We start from the raw sequence: 17,504 nt of genomic DNA, 5'->3' as shown, positions 1-17,504 counted from the left end.
AGTAGATTGTCATAAGACAATGTTGCATCTATGTCAAACATAGGATTGTCCATGAAGTGAAGATCAACACTTTTTTGATCGATAGTATAACATGACTATGTCACTATATCACTCAACTCATCAACAATTACATGTGTATTATCATCAGAGCATACATCTATAACTGCATGCATAGTGCTAAACTCCTCGTTGAATGGCTCAACTAACACAGAAGTGGCTGCTAATACAACACTATCTTTGCATGCTCCTACTCCCACTATTGTTGCATTGCCACCAAATACATGATCTAGGGAACTCATGCCAACAACTGCATCATCATATTCCACCTCAATCGTGCCCAACTCATGCAATGTTTCATAAGAATTGTCCTGCAAATTTGAAGTTGCAACTGTATCATCACATTTTTCTCTTCAAAAAAGTGATATCATGCTCTACACAAATCTCAGATTTGAAATCAATTGGGTCATTTGTTTGTGATTTTGATTCATCTCATTCACTAGCACATCCAACTATTTCCCAATACCCTATATCTCAGAATCTCCATCCCTTGGTAGAGGAGTACACCCTCTATGGGTATAATGAATTCCAAACCTTCTATCACCATCCATAATGCTAAAAACCAAGCCCTCTATCTATGGGTTGAAAGAAAAGTAATGAGCACTCCTCACAATCTAATATCGATAAAAACTCCCAATCTCTATCAAGGCCTCATCATCATCAAACTAGGAATTAGAAGATGGCTCCAATCTCTGACTCCAAACTATTGGTTGGGCAAGATCCTAGGAAACCTTCTCAACAAACCCAACCACAAAATCCCTATTGTGAAGCATTGTAGCCAATGTCTCTACAATATTTCTCACCAATCATCGTATAGCACAAGAGCCCCGAATGAGAATACCCTTAGATATATTGTAGGAAACCTCCCGCAAATCCAATCTTCAAGAAAATACTCCACGAATGACTCGATACAATAGAAATTATATGTAGAAGCATCGACCTGCTCTCTCGTAATCCACAACTAATCCCTTTGAAAATGTGACAATGCCAACTGTTTGTTGCTACCAGCTATATGAAAAGAAGAAATAGATTCACTTCTAGTAGAAGGAAGAAAATCACCATGAGATCTCATATCCACTGATGCTCTCACCTTCTTTGTACATACTACACTCATATCCTAGAAAAAAGTGTTCACCACATCATTATGTCCCTCATCCTCAACCATAGAAGCAAACTCACCACTAACCATAATATGTAACTAAATAGGGTCTGGGACTAGTGTAGACTATACCCGTTCTAACTCTATGGTAACCTTATCCAACTATGATTGTGACTCCTAAAGAGCCAAATGAGTATACTGAAGAGAGCCCATAGTCACCTCAAGCTCCCAAGTGAGCTCAATCACATCCTCCTCTTTCCTTAACAACATCTCATAGTAGCTGCTACCCCACTCTAGAAGGTAATCCCTATCAACAACTAAATGAGAGTAACTATGCTTCAAGATCCTAGCAACCTCTCGAAGCACATGAACCTCTACTAGAGAAAGAGTACTATCACCATGCTCATCAAACATAGGAGCACCCCAATCAAATGTAGCTAACATCTTACAGATAGCATCATAATATTAAAGAGCTAAAGAAATGTTACTATCAGTCACCTTCAGCTGAAAAGTCACATGATGCCTTTGTAATTCCTAACTCCTATACAAGCTTTCTATCTCACTAACTGCACTAAGATAGGAAACTGACTCAAAACTCTCCACCACAAGATCGCTCATATGTGTGCTATCTTCCTCGCACAATTTTGTGTCCAACATACAATTGTCATGTACCTCAACCAACTCCTCATCCAAAGAAATGCAAGCCCTTTTCGTGTCAATCTCCTTCCATGTCTTATCTTCCACCTTAATGGTAAGATCCTGTAAGCATTGATCCTAGGACCTATCCAAAATCTCCTTGGATTCATCACCCAATATTTGACAAGGGGTGTCATACCCAGTACATCTCATAGGATCATCAGATGTGTCTATACTATCTATATCGACATCTCCTAACAAAGCCTCAATTGTAGACTCTTGACTCTGCACACATGACTCAATGTTAGCTTGTGAATCAATAATACTAGAGCATAAACCCACATCTATTGACTCCATTGAAATACCCACATCACCAACATCATAGCCGGGTGACTCTATATGTGTCTTGATCCCACTTGAGGAAGCAACTTCCTCCTGTACTATAGCAACAACATGAGATCTCACATATAAATCTCCAATAATAATACTATCCTTGAGAGAGAGAGAGCCAAAAGTATCAGTGGTAACAACTGCACTAACTATAGCAATAGCTCTTGGAGTCTCAACCTACTAAACCTTAGTGTCTCTATCCTATGTTGCCACTGACATAACCACATGTCCCATAGAAATAACTCTGACACTGCAAATAGGACTAGCAAGTGTCATACTAAATATAGGTGCATCTACATCATGGACACCTATCAAGGAAAACTCAAGCTTTCTTCCATGTAACCTTGACGTCAGCCTTCTAAAGGTGGAAACCATATACCTTGCTACCCTTAAAATTATCTATGGATCCAACAAGATCTTTGTCAATGTTTTTTGATGAAGCTTAAGTCTCTCCATACTCTCTTACAAAGCATTCATCTTCACGCTAACTTCATCATTACTCCACTGACTTCTAGAATTCTCAGTCCTCCTATGTTTGTCCATGGCTACAAAATGCTAGAGTATTGTCACTTTAAATGCAATAAAAAATCTAACAATAATATAAATTTCCTATCCCACAGGATGGAAAGAAACCACTCTGATACCATTGTGATAACCTTAACCAATTATAACTTCAACAAACACCAAATTCTTTACTAATTCAATTGTTTTTCATTTTTTCGAACACTTTGCAAGTAAGAGATATATTACATATCCAAATTTGGATTGCTTTCTAAATGCCAGACTTTAATAAATATGCTTGCAAAGAACACACCAAACATGTAACAATGAAGATGCAATTATTTTTTGTATAATACTGATTATAAATAGGAAAATATGCATCTACATCAATAAGACATTAGAGAAAAAAATTCTGATATAAAACTCTGATATAAATCAGATTGCAAAAAATATTACAAACCCTACCAATGCCCTAAATATCTAATCCTAAACAAAGCAAAATATAGTAGATAAAAACTTGGAATTGCTCCAAAAATATGAATTTTCCTATAGCAAATCACTATAGTGGCAACACTATAGCAATGTCACTATAGTAGTGGTATTGTAGCAAAGTTACTATAGTAGCAGTACTGTAGCAAGTTACTATAGCAGTGTCACTATATCAGTGATACTGTAGCAGTGATGTTGTAGCAATGTTACTATAGCAATATTCAACTTATTCCTTACTCCATTAATCTGGCCCTAGGCCACAAATTTAGCACAATGAAAAGATTAATATATCTTATCTAATAGTTGCTACCCTTTGGAAGATATTTCACCACCTCAGCTATGCAAATCAATGGGAGTGTTCATTCCCAATGATAAATGTAGCAACTGCAGAAACCCTTGGCTCCATAAGTTATCCGAAAGAGTAGATGGCAACACATTTGATGCTCAACAATAAGGTTGCCCTCCCTATTTATTCTTTTCCTCTAATAGATGGACCTCCTTCTAGAAGAAATAAAATAACATTAAATTCCTACTTCTAGAAGATTCTTTTAATTTATTTAATTAATTTTAGTCACTTTTAATTAAATTAATTAAATATAAAGTCACTTTTTAATTTTAACTTATCTAATGACTTTATAAGAAATTAATTTAATCAATTTCTTCATATTACTTCACTTAGCCTTCGAAGAATGTAAAGGCTAAGAACTCCATTGAGGGTTTAAAAGATGGGGAGCATTATAGGAGAAGCAATTTCTAATGATTGCATTATATCTTCTAACAAAGATGATCTGGATATGCGAAGTTACACAATGGAAGAAGACAGTCTGGTGGTGACATATGTAAGTGTGCAAGCCTTGAAGTCACATGTGTGAAGAGTTGCATAGACTATGAGCCGATGGTGCTATCATGATTGTAATTAATTAAGTATCTTATTGTGGTCCTATTATAATTAATTGGGAAAGCCTTAAGGCTAACTCAAGCAATTGTTTTAAGGACTTGGTATAAAGGAAAGTATTTTCCTTTATTGTAAAGTATGCAAGTATGATGCAAAGCATGCAAGGAAGTTCAAACAAGAGTAGAGTATTTGGTAAATGTGAGTAAGCAATCCAAGGGATTATTGGGTGTGAAGTTTGTGATTAGGTATCGAGATCAAAAGGAGCAAAAGTCTGATTGATGAGACAAAGAAAGAGGAAGGAGCAATATAATTCAATTCTATTATTCTACAAGGAATAATATAGAGATCATTTGGATAGTAGGTTCATTGGTCTTTCCCCTGAAGTTGTTTGGATAGTGGGTCCATCTGCCTTCTACAACTCCTAATGGGGTTGGTACAACTCCAAATAGGGTTGGAATCTCCTAATAGGGATTTAAAGTCTCCTATTAGGGACTGATATGTAATGACTATATTTCATAGACTCCTAACAGTGTCCATCCTCTAACAAGGGATATTTTTATTAGTACATCATCTTGTGAGTACCGTCCCCACAAGGGTTTTCCCTTTGATCAAGGGTTTCCCTAGTTAACATATTTGGTGTTATTGTGCATGAGTATCTTGTTGTGGTTTATGATTATATTGCTCATATGGTTAAGTTTTAATAAGGTTAATAATTGTGATAATAGTTGGATAATTGACTCTCTCTCTCTCTCTCTCTCTCTCTCTCTCTCTCTCTCTCTCTCTCTCTCTCTCTCTCTCTCCATCCTATCCCATGCTCTTTCCCCATTCCCCTCTCTCTCCATCCTCTCTCACCCTCTACATCCTATCCCCTACTCTCTCTCTCTCTCTCTCTCTCTCTCTCTCTCTCTCTCTCTCTCTTTGCATCCTATCCCATGCTCTTTCCCCATTCCCTTCACTCTCCATCCTCTTGTGCCCTCTACATCATATCCCCTACTCTCTCCCCATTCTCTACTCTCTCTCACTCTCTACCCTCTCTCCCTCTCTACCTCTCTCCTTCCCTCTCTCCCTATCTATCCTCTCTATTGGAATACAAGGCTTACAAAGTGTGTGCACTATAGCCCATGCCCAATGTTTAAGCCTTGAATTTTGAAATGCTTTAAATAGCATGTATGCACTATTGCATACATGCACTATATAAAGGATTGGATACCAACAATCCTAATGCTTGGATTTTCCTTAGGGATCCAACCCAAAGGTTTGGAGGATCTAAACTGGTCTGAGATGTGTTTTACAACAAGCATACAAAAAATGCTTGATTTTTCTTATGTGCTCTAATTAGGGTTTACTTTAGTGGTAAATATTCATCGAATGGCTAATCTCACTCATCGGGGACCCCAGATTTGGTGAATTGTTTGGCACTTTTGGGGTGGCAATGTCACCTACAATTTATGAAAACTAGGTCACATGCTCAGACCAATTGCCAATACTAACCATTTTTAATTTGACGACAACTTCACCAATGGAATCTAATCTTTGCACATGGTAAATTAAATGATTTTGCCCATAATTTTGGAGGTGTGTCTTAATAGATGGTCACATTCACCTGTCTATGGTAAAACTTTAAGTTGGGTTATATGTAAATTACATATATTTGACAAGTGTTTATATTCCAGAGAATTTCGAAGGAACCTTTTATCCCTCTAATCTTTGGCCAGAAATAGATTATACTATGGACAAGTGTAATTATTTTGAAAACTTTCTTTGAAACTTGTTGTACTTTAACATTTTAGCTCAAAATGGGATTTAGACCATTGATTTAGGATCATCTAACAATCATTAAAAAGGGTTATTGTATCTTGGATGATATAAATTTATTGTTTTTATATATTTTTACTTTTGGTCACGATTTTTTAAAATAATTAAAGATTCACCACGGTTTTACAAAATTTTCATATGACAAAAAATAAATTGCCAATGAAATTAAATTTTTTCCTATTTTGAAAAATAAAATCACCAATTCAAAATAACTTTTTCCCCTAAAATATTGTTGGATTTTCCATGATTTTATATATTTTCCTAAAGGGGGTTTCTTAAAGTTATCCCTGGCTCTAATCCAAGTTTCCTTGTGATTTAGCATCGATAAAATCAAGCTACATGATATTGTAGATCTCAGTGTTATCTATATAACCATATAATTTATTTTAAATTCATACTATTTCAAGCCTTTCAACTATAATTTCTTTTGAATGTATGCCCATTTTCTCTCAAAAACTAACATGTACTAATTGGGGTGTAGATTTTAGTTCGTTCATCGATTTCTATAACAAGTTAGTTTTTTAGAAACTAGACTCCATTCTACACACTTTGAAAAAAAATTAATTTTGATTTTGGATTAGTTTTCAATAATTTCTAGGGGGAGCACATAGATATTTCACATTTTTGGGATGTTTCCACTTACAAAATTCATTAAAAAAATACACATTATAAGATTACCCAAAAAAATTGGGATAAACTAAATAGTGTTACGTAACTTTTGACTAGAGTGATTAAAGAATTTCAAAAAAAAAGTTAAATATAAGGGGGGCCACACTTTGCACTATGTTATGCTTTTTTTTGAAGTACCACTTTTTGTGGCCTCTTTTTTGAGGACATAAAACTAAACCATTTTGGAAAAAACATAGTAGTTTAGAACCTAGAGGACTGCTACTTTTTTTTTGTCAAAAAAAAAGTGGCCACTTATACCGCCCTTTTGGAACCACAACTTTGTACACTTACCCCACTAGAAGCCAATCAAATCTTATCCTTAAGGTTCCCAATTCTTCCAAGAAGTTAGCATCCAAACAAGCATGGACTTTTCCTAAACTAGTGTCGAATCCCTCCTAGTCTAGCTATAATTAGTGGACTAGCTACAAAGAACACCTACTCAAATCTTTATAATTTAGTTCATGTATCTATCACCTACTCACAATAAAATTCTAGATAAAGTATTACATTCATCTAGTTTTTGTAAAGATATTTATGTTGATCAATTCCATACAACCATTTTATTGTCCCTCGCTATCTCACTTTTTTATGAAGAAGATGATAAATCATTCAACCATCTACATAACCTCTCTTTGAACATTGAAGTCCAAATTGTTAGGATTAACCACTGATATAGATAACAATTACATGCAAATATCACCAATATTAGAAAATAATAAATCGTACAGAAGAGAACACAAGAAAAAGATTTAACGTGGTTCACCCAATCCTTGGGCTACATCCACCAACTGCAAGTCCACTATTATTATTATCTAGTGATTACAATCCACAATCCTTTATAGGTCAATACCACTACAAGAAAGTATGTAATATTATCATACATTATGAAATTCCTAAACCTAAGCCATTTTATACAAGTTTTTTCCACTTACAAAATTAGGGCTAGAATAAGTCATCCAATAGAAAAAAAAAAAAACAGCCGATGTCTTTTACAATGGTAATTCATTTTTGGCTTTGGCGGCACTAGCCCCAAACACTCCTACAAGGGCATCGTCTCTCGACCCCACCTTGTACTGTAATAGGGAATGCACCTAGAGCGCTGCCCCTTGACTTTGTCTTGGGGGTGTTGCCCCCAAACCCCTATAGAAATTAATATTGGGGGGAAACTATGTTGAATAAACCTTTGAATCTGATTAGGCTCCACATCACAACACAAATCTATAGAACCCATGTAAAATACATGTTGATAGATGGAGCTATAAAGTTAAACATTTGTACATATGATTTGGTTAAATAGTTGGGTCTATCATAATTCACTATTGACCCTAGACAAAAGATCACTATCAAGGAATATGATGAGGAGGAGAGATTTTCTAAGGGAATTGTGATTTTACCTATTCAAGTAGGACCAATGGAAAAGGTTATGGTCTTTCAATTCTTGGATATACCTCTTTCTTATAACAATTTTCTAGGAAGGCCTTGGATTCATGACATGCACTCAATACCTTCAACCTACCATCAATGCATAAAATTTCCCTACAATGCTATTGGAGTCTCTATTCCTGGAGACAATTCTATGTCTATGAATACTCTCATTAAATCTGTGGTACCACATTATATATCTTTTGAAGAAAAAAAATAATACAGTCATTGAATGTGAGAAGAAACTAAAATTTTTTTTGATAAGATAAATAGGTTTTATAGGGACCCTAAAACCTATAAGTAGCTACAAACCAAGGCTAATAATAAGCAATAAATCCCAGCTAGAAAAAATGAGTCTAAAGGTTGATAATAAGTGTGAGGCCCAGCCAACAACAAAGGCCAACAAAAAGGCTAGAAAAGACAGTCTATAGTAGAACTAAGAAAAAGCCAAAATAAAAAGCCAATAGAACAACAAAAACACAAAAGACAGAACTAGAGGACTACTCTTCATTCTTCTTCTCGAAATCCTACATGGTCTGGGCAACCTCATAAATCTTCTGGTGCTCCTTGGCCTTCTGCTCCTGGAATTTCTTTTTTTCTTTGTCCAAACTGGTAAAGGTGATGTCAGTAGCCATATCATCCTCAGACCTAGCTCTTTCTCTATCCTTTCCATCCTCACGTACCAGCAGGCCTCTATCTTTGATCACACTAGTTAAGGAGAGCATATTATCATTGATCAAATTGAGGAGAGAGATCATTTGACTAGCCAAATTGTGATTGTAGTTTTCAAGATTCTTTATTCTCCTCTCTACCAGACTGGCTCTATCGGTTTGATCCTCCTAGTTCTCATTTTCAGTCTTCCTATTGTTGCCCTCCAACTAACACACCTTCTCTCTGACCTCTTCCAGTTCATGGTATAGCCACTTGATTGATATGAAATTATCAATCATGTTGTTACGAGCATTGTTTAGAAGGTTCATTCCTATCTCCCTTGCATTATTAGAGATGGCCACAATAGCTAGATCAATGAGCTCTTCAAGCCTGGGCTCTTCCTAATTCTCCACTAGAATCTGAGGGTTCATAGCTTCTCTATAAATTCCCAATGTTGAAGTCCTAACATTGAAGTTCCTCCAAGATTTTCTCCTATTTTTGACAAGCACTTCCCCCTCTTTAGCACCGACATTATCCTTTTCCTTCTCCTCAGAATGAGATTGAGGGTGGGGGTGAACAGGGGAAAGGGGGAGAATCAAAACATCTGGCTCCTAATTCGAAACCTCCGCTATCTCCACATTATCCCTCTTCCATTTTTTCCTGACATGGTCCTCTTTAATCTCCTCTTCCATCTCCTTGTCATCATCCTCAGAGTCCATGTCCTCCTCATCCTCATTGTATTACATATCCTCTTTGCCAGAGGTTTGTCCATGGTCCCTAGGGCTCTTTCTCCTAGGGGTAACATTAGAGGACTACTTCTTAATATGACCCTTAATTTTCTTTCTAGGAGAAATACTCCCCTCCTCTGAGCTTATGCTCTGAATTTCATCAGAGTCAGAAGAATAGCTGGAGCTACCATTGTCCTCGTCTGCATCCAACGAAGGATTGTTGCTAATCGTCTAAGCTTTGAAGTACTCATGGATTAGAAGCAACAATCCCTCATGTAGAGCTAGGTTGACAATGGGTTTCTTTTTAAAGCTAGTGATAGCCTTGCTCATGGAATTAAATAAATAGAAAGGGAAAGAAATTTTCTTATCATGGTGGAAATGATTAAGAAGAACAAAATGGTGAATGTTGAATATTGGGATGGGAGAGTATTGGGTGGGTTATATTGCAATCTTCTTGTTTCTAAATGTTCCTATGGTAGACCTTCACAATACATGAAACCTTCAGCTTCTTCTATGACTATCTATGGTACCTTTTTCAATCCTTAGTGTCTTGAGAAGATGAGAAGAAAGATAGGAAAATTAGAGAATGGATCTATAGAGGATAAGTTCTTGAAGAGGTCACACTTACTATTGAGACATCCCCTAAAAAGTATTGAAACAAGTACTAATTCCTCACTAGAATGGGTTATCTAGGTCATGGTCTTTTGAGTGATAGAAAAAATTCTCTTACATAACCTTTGAGTCATACCAATGGAAGCAAATCTAGGGATAAGATTGGTTTAGATTTCTCCAATAGTGACAAACAACCTAGCTTTGATCAAGATCTTGAAAGCACTAATGAATCTAAAGAGGAGACCCTACCTATTAATGTTATAACTCAAGAGGATGAAAACTTTGTTCCTTCTATTTTTATCCTCTAGAATCAAGGACCTCCACTAGATCCTAATGATGAAACTTCTACATCCTGCCAAAATGATGATTCATATGTTGAGGATCCCAATAGAGAAAGAATGTGAAGGAATACTACACACTTGCTAGAAAGGAACTATAGTATGTATTCACATGACTATGAGTGGGATTAATTTTTAGTTGAATCTATAGAATGGGGGGTAGATGTCATACATAGCTATGGAAATCAAACCAAGGTAGTAGGTGAGTCACCCATAGGAATTGATGAGTTGAATCTACATATCATTCTTGTTGATCACATTGACCATGCTAGGGAACTAACCGGTCTAAGTGCCCTTGAGGGGACTCTTATAAATTTTGAATTACTTGTTACTAGAGACGATCTCTAGCACAAACACTTTGGAACCCTCTACATCAGTTTCACTTGTACACCGAACCTTAATGATTGGTCGCCCAAAAACTAACAACTTGAGCTCCTCACTTTTCAAAATGATGATGAAATTGCATGCTACCTAAATTTTATTGAGCGCATAGTCTTTTCCACTAATGGACCTACTTCAAGCACAATTGAATTAGATATCAAGTATTTTAGTCAATAGATTTTTTTTTAAATGAAAAGAAATAAGCATTCTAATGGTGAAAACCACTTTGTGGTGGTGTCAAAACCTAAAATAGTAAAAAGAAAAGATATATCCAAGGGTGAAAATATCCTTGAGGTGCCTGAGGATGAGATACTTGGTAGTCTATTCTTTCTAAAAAATAAGATTAAATTTACTTGGAAATATTTAGACGTGCCAAGGCTTGACATTAATCTCATCATGCATCATCTATGCATAGCTCTTGGTGTAAAAATTAATAAGAAAAAACTAAGAAAATTGCATTTGCGCATAGCTCTCTTAGCTAAAGTATTAGTGGAAAAAACTAGTCAATGTTGGATTCATATGAGTTATTGACTATGCTAAATGAATTTCAAACAGTGTACTTATTTTAAAACATGATGAGTCCATCTAACTTTATCTTCAAATGATTTTCTACTCACAGATATTGAGATGATAGTGGACATGACAATGGGCTATGAAATGCACTCCCTAATGGATGGATTCTTGAGTTACAATCAAATCAAGATAACTCTTCAAAAGGGAAAATATTACTTTCACATGCGCATGGAGAACATTTTGTTGGAACTCCATGCCATTTGGACTCAAAAAGGTTGGAGCTACATACCAAAGAGCTATGGCCATTATCTTTCACAATATTATGCATAAAATCATGGAAGATTATGTGGATGATACCTTTCCAAAATCCAAGAAAAGAAACACACATCTAGAATATATGGGTTTGATCCTAGGTTAGATGGAACAATTCAAGCTCTTCAAATATAGCAATATTTCAAGCCTATTATAGTCCAATATTTTGAATATGTAACTCTTCATCTTTGATATTTGCAATATGTCTCTTGAAGATAAAAACAACTGAAGGGGAAGAACATGGTTTTATGCAAGTATGGAGTTGTTAGGAAGATATAACAATAACGCTGAATTTTCCATGAAGAGGAAGAGCATGATCTTATGCAAATAGAAATTACCAATGTTGAGCAATCTATCTATGTTATGACCCATTAAATACGGGGAACCCTTTTATTAAATAACAAGAAATACAAAGAAGTAGTGCTAAGTATAATGTTGTAATGGCAAATTATTGAAAATGTGATTTTATGATAATGAATAATTTGTATGCAATTCCTATATTTGTTTGATTTAGAAGGGGGTGGAGAATAGGGGAAAAAATTAAAGTTGAGAAAGAGTTCATACAAATGGAGAAACTAAAGTTGAGAAAAAAAATGTATTTTTAAAAAAAAATTAGTGTATCTAAATAATGCTTGAGCATGTGCTCTAAGTATATATGGATATTCTATTGAAATTTGTAAGGCCTTAGAAGATAAGACAAAATTTGTCTACAAATTCAAAGTATATTTTAATGTCATCATAACCATTTCACCTCCTTTTGGTGCATATGCTAGTTATTATAGAACAAAATTATAACAATCTAGAATCAACATGGTATTGGTCATTCCTCAACATATTCCATTTTCACAACTACTATTATTAGATGTGCCAATAATAATTAATAATTGAAAATTTTTTGAAACATATGACTCCAAAATCAAGATTTGACCATTCAATAAAATAGCTTAAAAGAGGCCCTAAAGGATCCCAAAGGTCTACTTCTTCATTAATCAATGTACGAACTTTTACCCTTGGCTCATTCAAAAGCATCTCTTATAAATGAACATCCTAGTCATCACCCTTTAGCTTACTCAAAAGACTCTTTCTTTATAAACTAATATGCAAGTGTTCACCCTTAGCTTACTTAAAAGTCTCTTTTTGTATTAATCAACTAGGCACTATTCACCCTTGGCTTACTCAAAATTCCCTTTCTTTATAACTCAACTCCACTATTCACCCTTGAAATACTCAGAAGCCCCTTTTTTATAGCTCAACTAGCAACTGTTTACCCTTGGCTTACTCAAAACTCATTTTGTTGACTTACTACAAAACCTTTTTCTTCATATACCACTATTCACCTTTAACTTATTCAAAAGATCATTTGTTTATAAACTAATATGATTGGCTAACTTGAGAAAAAGTCCCTATCTTTGTGAGTCATTTACCCCTTTAGCTTAATCATTAAACAACCAAACATCCACAAGATTGATAGTTGGACTCAATTTCACAAGCATATTAAACCTCCCCACTAAAACGACAAGGCTAATTCAAAAAAAGACCCTTTCTTTGTAAATCATTTACTACTCCATGCCCCTTAGCTTAATAATGAAGCAACCTAACATAGAAAAGATTGATAGTTAAACCCAATTTCCTAAGTGTATTAAACCCTCTCTTTTAGGAACAAAAAGAAAATGGCACTTTACATTTATAAGCTTCACATTTAGCGAAATAGTTATATACAAGGGCCAAAATGATTAGATAACTTGTTTTTCCTTATCAAATAAATCACTCTTTTTATTTTTTCATTTGCTGGGGATTTCTCCTGCATAAACATTGGCAACATTTAGTGCCACCCCTGATAACGCAATGTCACTATGCTTGTAACAAACGCACAACCATTCGTCATTTTGATCATTAGTACACGATTTACAAAGTCGACAAAACAAACAATGCAGGTTATTGGTTCCATTGTCATTGCACATTTACGGGTTGGGCGGTCCATCAACCCTAAATTCAACCAAACAGTTCATTAAACAGATCAACCATTCAACACTGCCAATCCTCAAACCTATACCAAATTAGAAGCACAGATCCCCAATATAACTGATTAACACCCAATACCCAAGAACATACAACTGAAATGCAAACTGAGTCGAATCTTGTCTGGTGTTCATAACAACACCTGGCTGAGAAAATAGAAACTAGAAGCTATAATATCATAAAGATGACATAAAAAAGATCCAACAAGAACAAATTTTTTTTTCTTGTTTCAACAGATTGGAGAGACATAAATTGTTCCATTGATGAATGGAGTGAATAGACTAATCAAGATTACAGAGCATGGAGTTCGAAACTAGGCGGCTGCAAGAGTATCGTGGTTGGCACCAGCTGAGGCTTGGTGACGCCGGTGGTTAGTCGAAGCGGATTCCTTCTTCCTCACCGCCACACCGCATTTCTCCATTCGTTCATCCCTAACAATCTGCTCGTCCCGGCATTCAATGCTGCAGAATGCCGCATCACCCCTGGAGAAAAACAGAGCAGAAAAACAAATCGATTAAAAACACCCAACTGGAACGACTGATTTCACTCAAATTCACTTAAACATGTCAATTGATAGAAATCAAAGCTACCCAGTCGATTGAATCTCCCCAAATCAAATCAGATAAATGCAAATCAAGAAGCAGTCAGAAATAAATCAGGGGTTTTATAGTGTATTCTTACTTGTACATATAAATGTCTCTGCCAGGGCTGAGGTGGCGTTTGCAGAGAGAGCAAGATTGGAGGAAGTAATCCGGCTGCTGAGTGAAGAAATGTGCAAAAGGGTTCATCGAGATCGAGGGCCTAAAATGGCAGACGCCATTAATGGGCTGCTGCTCAACGACGCCATTAATGGGATCATCGTGGGACTGCGCCAGCGAGGACATGCTGGTGGTCCGCTTCATGGGAGACCCTGGAGGAGGGCGAGGTCGCTTTCCAAGATGCATTCTTTCAGACTGAATTTGATAAAAGAGAAAATCTTAGAACAACCCCAAATCTCAGAACTTCAAATCAACATTTTTTGCCCAAATTTCTTCGAAAACACCCGCTTTGAATCCGCCTTTTTTTCCAGGGCCCGATTTCTTTCGAATTCTTCATACCCTGCAGACGCTCCAAAGCACGAAACGCCTGCAGAATCGACGGCCGAATACCTTACTTCAATTGCATCTAATAAACTCAAGAGAAGCGAGAAGAGGATCGTTCAGAAGCGGTGAGAGACGGACGAATTGAGAGCAATACGTATGAGAGAAAGAAATTGAGGGTGAAATGAAGTACGGGACAAAGGGCAGTTAAAGCATGTACTGCCGCTGTAACCCACCATCGATTCCTGGTGTCCACATCTTAAAAAGTATATCTCGGGGGGACCCGTTCGATCAACGTCTGTCAAATGACAGAATGCGGTCCTATCTTCGGTGTGTGCCAGCTTGTTTTGAACTTCCCGCTGCATTCTATATTGCCATATAATACACCATGGAAAACCGGGACTGCCGGTTGCACGGGAGTTTGAGCCAATTTAGGTAATTATTTTTCAGAATCGCACGTTGAGCCCGCCCATTCCCCACCGTTCATTGCCGGTGGGTCCCGGAAGGATTTCCACGGCCCCCAGGGGGCCACATACTTTTTTGTTTATTTCTTCCATTCTCCAATAATTCATGTACGGGACGGTGCGAATGCACTCCAGCTTCTTTGGAGTGCCCCCGATTAGAGCCGGTCACGAGGTCGAATCTCGTAGATTGATTCCGTAAAGCATGTGGGGACACGGTGACGTAAGCGGCGAGGGAACGAAATAATGAAGGGGTTTAAAGCAATATTTGTGGTCGAGAGGAGGAGAAGGGGAATCTGAGTTAGCTTTTAAGCCTTTTTTGGTTTTGTCTCCTTCTGAATGCGACGTCACGCCGTTGGCATATTCTCATCATGGCCGTAGAAAGCTACTTTTACACCATTTATTTTAGGGTTTCATTGGTGGTGGCAGTAAGGCGGCTTTCCACTGACACGTTTTGTGGGTCATTGGCGGTCCGGACGGCCCAATGAGAGTTCACCCTCTCGATCCTCAAGCTGTTGGATTCGTTACATTGTATTCTCGTTCTTGCCTTTTTAATGGGAAGGAGTTATTTTTATAAGACCATATTTATATTTATATTTAATGTTTCCACTTATTTTATTTTATAGCTTAATATATGAAGGCTAGTAGACAGTTCAAGGAGGAGGATCATATCTCATATATTATTGTGCAATATATGTATGGTAATAGTACAGTCTTCAAAAAGATATTTTTTCACACTTATATATTTGAGTTCTTTGGAGAAGGATATCTTTCTCTTTCAAGATATTTTTCTAAGTATTTTATATATTATCATTTAATATATGTATGCTAGTAGGAATTGTCTCAAGAAGGGTAACTTTCTCCATAAATATATGTTTCTACAAATTTTATGTCTTAGCCTAAACCTGACCAACTAGAGCTAACGTAGCAGACGATTCGATTTTAGGACCAACGGTTTGAAATATACACAACCTCGCTTATTTTAACTGAACAACATTGCAACTTTTGGCAATAGGCGAGATACGAGTGCCAAATCCAAACAAAGTAGAATCTTTAAAAACTGAGATAGGTTGTTGTGGGCCTAGATAACGTAATCATGTAGCACCTGATAGTTCATCAATACCTTGCACGAGCTTAGAGAAATGCCTGATCAAAGATCACAGCTCGATGGTGCTTAGAGACCCTTAGGGATGCTTCCGTTCAGTGTGGTCAATATCGCCAGAGGGACGTTGTGGTTGAAACAAGGTTGGTCCTAGGCTAAACCCAACCAACCGAAGCTAACGGAGTAGACGATTCGATCCTAGGACCAATGGTTTGAAATATACACAACCTTGCTCATTTTAACTGAGCAACATTGCAACTTTTGGCAATAGGTGAGATACGATTGTCAAATCCAAACAAACTCAAATCTCTAAAAACTGAGGTAGGTTGGTGTGAGCCTAAATAACGCAATCTTGTAGCACCTAACAATTTGTCAATACCTTGCACAAGCTCAAAGAAATGTTCAATCAAAGACCATAACCCAATGGTGCTTAAAGACCCTTAGGGATGTTTTTGTTTAGTGAGGTCGATATCGTCGGAGGGACATTGTGGCTAAAACAAGGTTGGTCCTAGGCTAAACCTGACAAACTCGAACTAATGGAGTAGCTATGGATTGCTAGGAAAATCCAAAATTGTTGATTAGGTCCTAAGTTGGTCAAAAGTTGCTCAATGAGCCAAAAGTTGTTAAATAGGTTAAAAGTTGATAGCAATGGGCAACTAAGGTATTATGTTACTTAATACATCCTAGGAATCTTAACTAGGGTCCCAGAATAGTTCTAGATGGACCCATTTGACCAAAAGATGTCAAGAGCAAAAATTGCTCAAAAGTTGCAAAGTTGCTTGAGTGACTTTTGCAATTTTTACAAAAACTTGCAAATTGACCCTACCTTAAACTTAACCACAAACCTTACCTTTGGTAAAAACCTAACCCTAACTCTTCATGAATCCTATTGACCTCATGATGACATCATTATCATGTCTTGTGCCAATCAAGAGCTATTTTAAGTGTAAAAAGGGGTGACATAGTGTGACAGCAAGGACACGATCCAAAACAACCCTATCCAAGTTTTGCAAATGTTGTAGAGAAGCCAAATGGGTATTCAAATCTATAATTTATTTTCCTAGTGTTTTGGGAATTTTGGAAGAAAAATGCAAGAGGACATCCATCTAAATCCATATAACTTGAAGATAATTAAATATTTCTTTAATGATATCATCAAACCCATAAAAAATAATATATGGCATACAAATATGCACATGTTACATATTTTCTCTTTTTTATATACAAAATTTGGCATCTAAATATGCACATGTGACATCTCTTATCAGATTTTTATACAAAATATGGCATACAAATATGCACATGTTACATGTCTTCTCTTTTTTTTTAATACAA

General features: G+C 36.4%; 1 protein-coding gene across 1 annotated transcript; it reads right to left on the bottom strand.

Annotated features, from left to right (window-relative positions):
- Positions 1-13,724: 13,724 nt before the first annotated feature.
- LOC149535551 (protein INCREASED RESISTANCE TO MYZUS PERSICAE 1-like) lies at positions 13,725-14,787 on the bottom strand. Its single transcript, XM_089805259.1, has 2 exons — positions 14,209-14,787; positions 13,725-14,009 (listed from the first exon to the last, which is right to left on the bottom strand). Exons 1-2 carry the CDS (start codon positions 14,469-14,471, stop codon positions 13,841-13,843), a joined length of 432 nt encoding a protein of 143 aa, XP_089661385.1. The 5' UTR covers positions 14,472-14,787; the 3' UTR covers positions 13,725-13,840.
- Positions 14,788-17,504: the final 2,717 nt, after the last annotated feature.

This window comes from Cupressus sempervirens, chromosome 10 (assembly GCF_028749045.1).
Source record: "Cupressus sempervirens isolate cs-2001-9-10 chromosome 10, ASM2874904v1, whole genome shotgun sequence".
Taxonomy (NCBI): Eukaryota; Viridiplantae; Streptophyta; class Pinopsida; order Cupressales; family Cupressaceae; genus Cupressus; species Cupressus sempervirens.
Note: the sequence above shows the minus strand (reverse complement) of the source record. Positions and strands in the feature narration are given on the sequence as shown.

Coding starts and splice junctions, on each gene's coding strand:
- LOC149535551 (XM_089805259.1), bottom strand. CDS start 14,471: ATGCATCTTGGAAAGCGACCTCGCCCTCCTCCAGGGTCTCCCATGAAG. Junction 14,010..14,208: donor AGAGACATTTATATGTACAA/GTAAGAATACAC, acceptor GTTTTTCTCCAG/GGGTGATGCGGCATTCTGCA.